The sequence below is a fragment of the Phaenicophaeus curvirostris genome, chromosome 12 (assembly GCF_032191515.1).
Source record: "Phaenicophaeus curvirostris isolate KB17595 chromosome 12, BPBGC_Pcur_1.0, whole genome shotgun sequence".
Lineage (NCBI taxonomy): Eukaryota > Metazoa > Chordata > Aves > Cuculiformes > Cuculidae > Phaenicophaeus > Phaenicophaeus curvirostris.
This window is the reverse complement of record NC_091403.1, coordinates 13,881,735-13,892,192: the sequence shown is the minus strand read 5'-3', so window position 1 is coordinate 13,892,192 and position 10,458 is coordinate 13,881,735. Positions and strand designations below refer to the sequence as shown.

Genomic DNA, 10,458 nt, shown 5'->3' with positions numbered 1-10,458 from the left:
CAGTGCTCCCTCTGGCAGTTCCTGTCCCCAGGGTCTCTTTTGGCAGCTCTGAAACAGGAGGGGCTGAGCTGAAGACTGGAAAGGAGCTGCAAAGGAGCCTAAAGGCAGCCTTGGTCCTTCCTCCTGACAGGGACATTTGTAAGGTGGAGAATGGCCAAAATCCACTGTGAGCCTGGAGCTGGGGTGTCTTGAAGCTGCAGTTGGCTCTTTGTTCGTGAACGTTCATCAGTCACTGGAGTTAAATTGCAATGTGAAACTTCAGAGAGAGGCAGTGAGGGGGGAGCTGAATTTATTACCCTGTTTTCTAAAAGCATTTCCCTCCCAGCAGCTCATTTCTTTGCTGAAGGATCAATAACAACAAAAGGAGGCAAAGGACATGAAGAAAGCCTGGATCTGGGGAAGGTGGCACGGGACTGTTGTGCTCGGTGCGACCACTTACACGTTAATTATTTCTGTGTTGGTCTGCAGAGTCATAGTCCATGGAAGGGTTTGAAGGTTTGGGCCTTTAGGCACAGTGGGGTTTTATCGCCCTGAAAAACCAGTGACCAGCTCCAGCCTCCAGCAGTTTCCCTTGCCCTGGCTGTACAGTTCCTTTCAGCAAGATCAGCAAGAAAGTCCCGCTGCCCCCAAATCTGCTTAGTCTGAGTTTTTGCTGGAGCTTTAACTTTACATTGCAAATTATGAGCCTAAGCCATTTCGCGTGAATACTTGCTAAAAATACTCTGCTTGCACAGCCAGCCTGACTCCGGAGCTTTTTGGAAGGAAAATCTTCCAGAGGCATTAAAACTGGAGAGCACCTTACTGGTGTCAGATGCTTCCAGGTTCCTCCTCTGCTCTGAGACGTGGTGGTGCGATACTGGCCACGTTAGGACCTGGCTTAAGCCAATGGGGCTCCCCAGGTCTGCGCTCCCAGTGTGAATTATTGCACCGGCTGGAGCAAACTTAGGGGGCTGTGGTGCCAGCTGGAACTCAAGGGCCGTCTCCTCCATGGGGCAGGGGCGGTCTTGGAGACTTCCCAGGCTCCCTGGCCAAGGCATGTTGAGCTGCAGTGCAGCCCCATCCCTCGAGGTTTCCTTCCCTGACTCTTTACAGGATTTCACCTGGTTGCTCCTGCCAGAAGAAGTATTCTTCATGTCCAAGGTGCTGCCGATGCTTTCCCAGGTGCAAGAAACCAGTTTACGTCCTTTCCAAGCTCCAAAACCCCATCTCCTGACTCTCCTCCAGCCCAGGACTCTCTACCACCTTTTAAATCACGTTTATGAGCAGAGCAAAAAAAATTGAATTACCATCAGAAAAATAACAGACCGAATCCTGGGCTGGCTGTATTTACTTTCACACTTTAATTCAATAAAGACCTCAACTTTAATTGACCTGAATTGGCTCCAACATTTCCAGCCCACTGAGCTCAAATGTCTTGGAGACTGGGGGTCCCCACTGCATGGCTTGGGGTGCTGAAAGGCTTTCCCTGGGTCCTGCTAAACCTTCACCCAATATTTTTTTAGAAAAGGAGGACAAAAAAATTATGACACCATTATACTATTGACTTTTCAATAAGAAGGCTCATATAAAGGACACAGTTTAAAGTAATTCTGCAATAAAACAAACTTCCAAAGCAAATGCGCTGTGATACGGGGCAGATAAAGGCTGTTTACCTTGTCAGTGTTGGCTCTGTGAGCAGTAGTTCAGGTGGTGCAGAAATGAAAGGTGGAGCCAAGGTGGCTCCACATGGCCAGGCAGGACCCCAGCGGCCCTGGGGAGCCTGAATAGCTGCAGACGTGCAGTCTCATGGGGTGGGTACGTGCCCTAGCCCATTGCCCACTGCTGAAATCACTCTTCTGCACAGCCCCTGGGGCTGAGCCTCTGCCCCAGTTAAGCCCAGGCTCAGCACCGTTCCTGACCCCTATCTCCACTGGTATCCCAGCCCCATCCTCATCTGCACCCACACCCTCATCATCAGCCCCATCCTCATTGTCACCCCCAGTCCCATCCAGGACAGCCTGTACAGCAGAGGCACCTGGGCCAGGGAGCAAACTCCAATGCGGGTGACGTCTTCAGCTGCTCACCTGCAGACTCAGTGACAGCTCTGCAAGCAAGGGTGTTCCTCCAATTTGCCACACTGCTCCTCAGAGCCCAAAGCTGCAAAACCCCCTCCTATGTCTGAAAACCACCCCTCACACTGGCACTGGGGTTTCTCTGAGGGGTGGTCGAGGGGACACCAAGTGAGACGCTCACGTTGTTTCGGTCTCTGCTGCAGGAGCTTGCGGTGGGAACAATGAAGTCCCTGTACAGGGCCAGCAGCCTGGTAATGGAAAGGGATTTTGATGTGGCTACCAGGGCCCCCTCCCAACCCATGCTCATGTCTGGATTGCAGCAAGCATCACGCTGACTGGTGACGGCTGCTGCCTCCCAGGACACCAGGAGCTGGGCACAAGAGAGCTGGGCAGTGTTTGCAAAAGGAGACCAGGCAGCTCTATTTTTTTTTTGAAAAAAATTGGCAAAATTTAAGTTGTCTTGTTCTCAGAAGGGGTCCCACTGGCTGCAGCCTTAAGGAGCAGACCATGAGCACAGTGGAAATCAGAGGGAAACCCTTTGTCTGGAGTTCAGACCAACATGTCCCTGCAGGAAGGTTTATTAGGGATGGAAGATCACACTGGGGTGTTTAATAGTCTGGAAACCAACCCCCATTGCCACCGGAGCAATCACCAGAGCTTGGGGTGATGGTGTGCAGTGTTGGGATCCCCATCCTGCCTTGGAGTGGGGGCTGGGACCGCAGTTCGATCCAGCAGCACTCGTTGTTGGGGAAAAAAAATGCCGGGAAAAAAAAAGCCTGATAAAACACCTTCCTCAAGTGTGTGCGGTAAAAGACCTTATTGTCAAAGAAAAGAGGAAAAAACCAATGAAAACCACCAAGACTAAAATGTATAGAGAAGCCTCCAATGTCTAATAATTTTCTCTGTCCCCCTGGCAGGATGCAGCCACCTTAGTGCTTCTTTCAGCCACGACCTCCCCAGATTGTCCCAGTGCAACATCCAGGGAGCGAGTGGGGACGGGCAACCGCCGCAGCAGGTTTGGCCAGGAACAGAGGTGGTGCTGGGTGTCCCCTGCCAGTGGCAGGAGCCATTTGTCCTCTGCCAAGGGTGTCCAGGCCACCACAGCCAAGGGACATTATATTTGAGGCTGGTTGTTCTCTTCTAATCCTCTGAATGGGGTTTATGATTTCTGAGAAAGAAAACAGAGAAGGAAGGGCCAAATACATGGCACAGGTTGGTCTGCAGCTTCCGTGGGTATGTGGGGTGCTGAGCTCCTCCTGCTCCCTGCGATTGTGTGACTGCACATAGTGGTGGGTGGGGGCAGAGCCTGATGGGGTCCAGACCCTGACCTCCCCCCGACCTATCCCCACCAGCTCCCTAGGGGCGTGGCAGCAGCTTCCCTGGGTCCGTGTGCCACTAGCATCACTTCCATCCCTCCATTCCTACAAGCTGCCATCCCTCCATCTCTGCACCATTCCAAACCACCATCCCTCCAGCGCTCACAGGAGGCCTCAGCTGGTTGATGGGCTGCAGGCACCACATGTGTCTAACTCAGCTCAGAGCCGGCCCGTTAGCGGAGCTGCTTTGGCCAGGAGCAGGTGGAAGGGGAGCAGCATTGCTGCTGGGGCTCTGTGTCACCGGGCTGGTGGCACCAGGAGAGACAGCTGCACACTGCAGAAATCTCATGGCACAAAGGAGAAATTATCAAGACTTAGAGGAGTCTGAGGAGGTGCTGCTGTAAACGCAAAAGCACAAACAGGGATGGGGAATAAAAAAAAAAATCATGGAAGGGCTCATCGTGGCCAGAAAGCATCATCTTCCCAGGCCTGCCAGTGCTGGACCGGGAGGGAGAGGAACCAGGCTGGGTAAACCCAGCTGATGTGTTTTGAATGGGTCTTTCCTGGGGGTTTTGGTTTGTTTTTTTTTTTTTAATCTTGGTGTTATTTCCTTGGGCATTGGTGGTGAAGAGCAGCAGCCTCCTCCTGCCCACACAGGACAAAGACAGGGCCACGAAGCCAGTTCAGCTGCCGGAGCCCAGCGCTGCTCCCCGTCCCACCGCCACCAGCCCGGGTAAGCCAAGGACAGGCTGGCAGCCTGAAATAGCCAATATTTCCTGTCCTTTTGAAGTTTGCTTAAAGAAAACTAATTTCCTCTGTCCTTTCGGTAGCAGAATACAAAGCAGCCAGAGCTACTCCATTCCCCATGGCCCTTAAAAAATCACCTAATTTTTCCTTACATTGCAGCAAAGAGCCCTTGGTGCAGTGCGGGATGGAGGAGCAACCAGCTTGTGCGTCAATGTCCACCTGCCCCAACATCTGTCACTGGGCACGAGAGGTAGGGTTTGGTCTAATATGTGAAAATATGATTTTGGTTTTCTGCACGTTGAACGTAACAGAGAAGAGAAAACCATTTGAGTCACCCAGCTCTTGAAAAAATGAAGCTCAAAATGGCTTTTTAAGCCTCAAAAGCATGCAAAGCCACCCAGGCTGTTGAGTGCAAGCAACTACGAGGTGTTTTAATGCTTGTGCTGGGCTTTGGTGGCAGAGCAAGAGCAAAGGGGAGCGGGAACCAGCTTGGGCAGCAGCTCCTGCTCCTTCACTGCTTTGTTCAAGGGATGGGAAATGAAGTCCTGTTTTTAATTTCTCATGACGCTGCAAAGTTAAAAATATGATTGGATTTGCTGTCCTTCCTACTCCTCTGTCTGCTGCCCAGCTGCTGCTCCTGGTCCCTGCAGCCTGGTTCCTGCAGAGCTGCTGCTCTTATGGGAGCTGAACCCGAGATGCTGTGGGGTTGGAAACTGTTCAGTGCAGCCCAGGCAGCACCACGCAGGGCACCTGTTTTCTGCCAAGGTTACCTGTCCAGGACTGGGGAAACTTCTAATACCATTAAATTGCCCTTTCCATGGCCTTCTTCCCAGGCAGTGCCTGGATTAGAGAGAGGGATGTGCCCAGCAATGAGACTGCAAGGGTGTAATCCTATCAGGTGGTTCCATGAGCAGCAGGAAGGGGCCAAGGTGCTGAACTGCTCTGCAGGAAGTTGGGCCTGATCCTGCACTGCTGCCCAGGGCAGCATGAGCAATAGGGCTGCTCTGCTAGCAGAATTAGCTTTAATGGTGCCCTATTTTCCTGCAGACAGAGAGCCATTTGGCTTTGGGCAGCATGGGGTTGGTGCACCTGAAGCACTCCAGTTCCCGCAAACACCCTAAGCAAGCACCGGAGTCGGCGAACAACCAGCAGTTTCATCCATGTCACACCTGCCCTCCCCCAACTGCTCAGACCATGCCCTGAGCCCCACCAGGAACCCGGGTGTTGGGCACAGCAGGTGTTTCCATCCCAGCTCCTGACCCTGCATCCTGCTCACCGCACCAGCAAAGAAACAGCTGAAACCAGGAACAGTGACCAGTGCCCAGATGGCAATTACCTTCTTTTTCTTCCAAAGCAGGCGGAGGACAGTCGAGGACGTTGGGGAAGAACCCTGACTGCAGCATGCAGCTCCCTGCTTACAGCAGGCAGCTGGGAGAGGAGTGGAAGCCAGGTTTGGGAGCTGCAGTGGCGCGGGTGCTCTAGCTCCAACAGCTCAATTAATCCTGGTGGCAGCAGGTCCTGTGAATCTCCCTGCTTCCTCAGTGAGTAATTAATGGCCTCAGCACCAGCCTCCCTCCTGCTGCCAGAGCCGGGGTTAATCTCATCTGAGAGCATCCGCTTTCGTCCCAGTGTCGAGCCCTTTCTGTGCGCTCCCGCTGCTCCAAGATGAGCTGGGGGAAACTTGACATTGACAAAATAAAACTAAGCTGTTTTCTTGTCTCTCCTCGGTTGGCTGAAGGAACAAATCCCTCCAGGCTCCTAACAACATTATTTTTAGAAGCTGAAAAGAAACAGCAAGGGCTCCCGTACCTGCAGTGTCACGGCCCAAGCGACAAGTATTGGGGACTTCTGTCACCAGTGCCTGGAGCTCAGGCAGCTCCTTGCTCCAGGGTTTTAGGGGGTTTTCCTGCCTTTGGCCTCAAGCCTATCCCCTTCCCCAGGGATGGATGACGGGGGTCAGATGACACCCCTCACTTGTACCTGCTGTCAGTCCTGCTGGGAGCAGAACACGCTTTGCTAGTGGAAAGGTTGGGAATAAGCATTGAAATATTAATTAAACTGCCTGAACTGATGGAGCTCTTTCAATTTTGTTTTTAATTTCTGTTTATTTTTGCCCCTGGGGATTTATTCCCGCAGCACATGTGTGGCTTACTTAATGGAGCCTTGTGTTAATGAGGTTTCAGGTTTGCTGAAGGTGGGGATATTCAGGCTCTCAGGCACTTCTGGGAACCAGCCCCTTGTCCCCAGGAGTTTTCGGTACACATTCACTCCTGTCCCTGTGGCAAGGAGCTCTCATGCCAGCATGCAGTGTCATTTGCTTCTCTCCCACTCCCTTCCCTAACCCTTCCCACCCACGGGTGATGCCGGCAGCAGGGGGTTTGGAGCAGCGATGTTTCGGTGTGCCTGGGGCAGCGTGTGCACTTGCCTGTGTGCAATAACAGCTCCAGAGCGCGCGGCAGCGAGCAGAACAAAGCCCCTTTTGTGGTGGCCTCAACCAGTGCCCATCGAAGGTTGGGAAAGGCTCCAGCTGACCCCTGTGGGTGCTGGGGAGCCTGTGGAGAGCGTGGCCCCACGCTTTGGAGACAATGTGATGTTCTGCTCGAGGGATGTTAAGGACTGGTTGCGGCTGTTCCAGGGAGCGCTTTCTCCAGGAAAACCTGCAAAGCTGAATGAAAGTACAAACTGTTTTATAGCCCCTCTTGGGGCTTCAAGGATCACAAAATAGTACAAGTGTGCAAAAGGGCTCTGGCACCTGGAAAGGCGACATGATCTGGATGAAGCCCAGCTCAGGTGATGGGGTGTACGCAGCAGGCAGGTGCAGGTTTGGGGCTGCGCAGCAGGATGGGAGGTAGGTGAGACTGTTCCAGAGAATGGCAGTTAATTAGCCTTGACGCTGATACAGCCATTCCACAGCTCAGCTTGAGTCAGGCCAAGCTCTTGGGGCAGCTGTGAAAACGCCTGTCAAACCACAGTGGCAGCGACAGGCTGAGCTGTCTCTTCCCCATCTCTGAGACCACAGGCAGGAGGGCTTGTCCTGCTGAGGGAGAGCAAACCAGGGCACAGCGGTGCTGTTGTACCTGCTTCACCAGCTGCTGGAGGAGCCACAGGGGACAGGCCAGGATGGGTAAGAAGACTGACAGTACCTGTAAATCTGATTCAAGCTATGCTCATCAGGAGGACATGCATTCTAATCAGATGCTGCGAACGCCAAACACCTTGGAGCTGACGCAGGCAGAGGCTGCCAATAAAAAGTGCCACCAAGGCAGTGTCATTGTGGGGAGGAATCTGTTTATTTTGACATACACTCTGTTTCTGAAGAAGGATATTCTAGCAGCCTGGATATTCTAGCCAATTTCTAACAGAAATGTGAACCAGAGGGTTAACCTGCCCTTTCGGCCTTGGCCAGCCTTGCCGATGCTCACACAAGTTCCTTGGGATAGGAAAAAAAAAGATCTAAAATGCAAACTGTACACCTTTTTACAGGGTGCTTAGGCGGGTTCACTCTTTACACTGCTGTACATGCTTGGGACAACTAAGTGCAATTGTATTCAGAGCCAAAACATCATCCCAGGCCACTAATGAAGATAAAATAAAAGCTGTGGTGAGCAGAAGCTGCATAGATACACAGGCAAATGAAGCTTATTGTATTCCCGATACTCCAGAATGCATTTATCAAAAGAAAGAGGACTGGATGAAAGACAGTTTATAAACCTTCCTGGTCACAGGGCTCCCCTTTCTTACACTGGGGGGTACCTGTCAAAACGAGTGGCTTTGCTTTGTAACAGCTCTATTTCCAACTGACTTTGCAACAGTGCAATTAAATTGCTCACTCACTTACTGAGATTGTGTGGTATTGTCAGATTATTTTGGCCTCTCTCACAGTAACACTGCACCACAATAGCTTTTAGGAAGCAGAAGTGTGATGGCCAGCCAAAGCTTACTGCTGGTCCTTATACCTGGATGCCTCTACACAGCAGTCACAACTGGGGCTACACCTGAACTAGCCTCTGCCAAACACGCAGGGATGTGGGTAGTAGTGCCGGGCTTCCAGCACATGTATTTTCCCCCAGAGGAGGGTGGATCAGCCCACAGTGAACCACACCACCAGCCAGGATCCCAAGAAAGAGCCCGCTGAGGTTAATGGAGCTCTCCTGGCTGACAACATACACTATAAAAGCAGCAGAAGCAGCAGCAGCAGCTGGGACATGCTGAAGGGGAGAAAGGAATGAAAAGTGGGGAAGAAGGAACTGGAAATGGAGGCATGAGCAGGCACCTCCATCTTCCGCTCTCGACTACTGCAGGAGAGTGTGTAACGGAGCAAGAGCATGGAGAGGCGGTCCAGCGCCTGGGCTCATCCCTGCCCTGCTCACCGCTCAGCATCTTCAGTCCCCAGAAGTCCTGATGGGGTTTCAGCCACGGGAATACTGTGGCACTCATTAGCAGCAAACCAGATACACGCTCCCCCCATGCACCCCTCATCCCCTGCCTCTCCAGGGCTGTGTCTTGGAGTCCAGGCGTGCTCAGAGCAGGACACCTTTGCCTTTCGTCGAGCCTCGGTTCCCAGTGCCACAAGCACTACCTTCTTTTTCGCATGCAGGTTTCAAGCCTTCCCAGCTCTTCGTAGGCCTGGTAGAAAATGTCAAAATCTCTGGCACTCCAGCCCCTCCAGACAGCCAGGCACCACTCCATGTTTTCATTCTCAAAGCAGCACACAACTGTGTCCTTTGCTATGAGAGCAGCATCCACCAGCGTCCTGGGGAAGGAAGAACAGAGCAGAGAAAGGCGTTATGGCAGAGAGCAGTGCTGCTAACACAGTGCACTGCCACTCATCTGGGAGGCACTGACTCACAAGCTTTCCTTTCCAGCTATTGGATCTCCTTTTATAAGCTGTGAATACTTGAGAAAGGAGAAGGTAACAAAGACAGGGATCAGAAACTATGTCACCACAAAAACAAGTGGCTCAGTGACACGGGAAAAGCTTTTTAAAGGGATTCAGGTGCCTAAACATGCAGGTGGGTGTTTAAGTCTGCTGTGACATTTCAAAGTTGCCGTTAATCTCCTGATTTGCTAAATCCACAGACTCTTGCCTGCTGCCAGCTGTGCATTTTCAAAACAGCCCACATCATGCCATGGCTAGCAGGCTGCTGAGAGCCTCCACAGCCTGAAATGTGGTGTGGGAGCAGGATGGAGCCCAGCTCTGCCTCCTCAGGGTATGAGTCTCCAGTTTGGATCAGCAGACATGGCTATGACAACAGCCAAGGAACACACATGGTTGGCACAGGAGGAGTCTTGCACGACAGCATCACATTGCATGTACTTCCCTTCATGGTGTTGTAAGCATCTTACCTTATCAAACAACAGTAGTTGAAGCTGACCCTGAAGACAGCCCAGAGGCAGAAGATGACACTTCTGTGCTTGCAAGGTTCAAGGGACAGGAATCCAGCCCTTCCTGGTCTCATTCTACTGCTCTGATAGCAGATGGGGAAAGACCAGCCCAAAACTGTTTCCCCCTGGAAGGCCCCCTCGATGGGGAGCTCTGGCAACTTGGGCTGCCTCGGCAGCTGGCTTTTATCACAAACTACCCCTAAGAAGCCATTCCATTCCCTCCCCTCCCTACACCACTCTGCACTTGGAGGGGCTTGGAGGAGGCAGATACTATCAGCTGGTCTTTATCCTGCTGGTAAAACAGGGTGAGTCAATGGTCATCATGCCTGAACCAGCCAGGCTGAAAGACAGCAAAGCAGGACAAGTCTGAGATGGCTGTGTCACTCTGCCTTAATGCCACGCTTCATCTGGGGCAAGCAAAACAGTTATGTCTGAAAAATAAAGACAATACGCCAACCCCTAGTCATTGATAAAGACACTCAATTATCAAGCAGAGGGAATGGCAGCAGTACTTTGATAATTTGCTGTGTTTGCTCAGTGGTAATAAATGATCGTTTATAATCCTTAGCACTGCTTAACCTCCATTTGTTTGGACGTAACTAGTACGATCCCAGACTGGTATTTAAGTGATCAGAAGGAACACTCCCATCTCCCTAGCAGCTATTTATTTACTTGGACTCTCGTTCGCTGTATGAAACATTTTAAATTAATGTATATAACTGCTCTCCCCTGTGCTCCAGGAGCCTTCTCCCGTCCGTCACTGCCGACAGCACAAAGGTGCTCATTTAGAGCCAGAACGTCAACCTGATCCACGTGAATGCAGCCACAGACAAGCGCTACGCTCTGCATAAATACATCTCTTGTTCTTAACATAGGGCCTGAGTCTGCCAAGCTCCACCGATCTTCTGCCAGGTGCCCGCAGAGCACCGGGAGGCAGCACCAGCCAGGATCAGACCAAT

General features: G+C 51.8%; 1 protein-coding gene across 4 annotated transcripts in view; it reads right to left on the bottom strand.

The window, feature by feature from the left end:
• Window positions 1-6,690: 6,690 nt before the first annotated feature.
• LRRK1 (leucine rich repeat kinase 1) overlaps window positions 6,691-10,458 on the bottom strand; it is an 84,181-nt gene continuing 80,413 nt past the window's right edge. For 3 of the 4 annotated variants that reach the window (XM_069867134.1, XM_069867136.1, XM_069867135.1), the window contains one exon: window positions 6,691-8,867. In XM_069867134.1, coding sequence (XP_069723235.1) covers window positions 8,690-8,867 — 178 coding nt within the window. In that variant the 3' untranslated portion in view covers window positions 6,691-8,689. The remainder of the gene's footprint in view (window positions 8,868-10,458) is intronic. The other variant, XM_069867138.1, reaches the window with a different exon arrangement.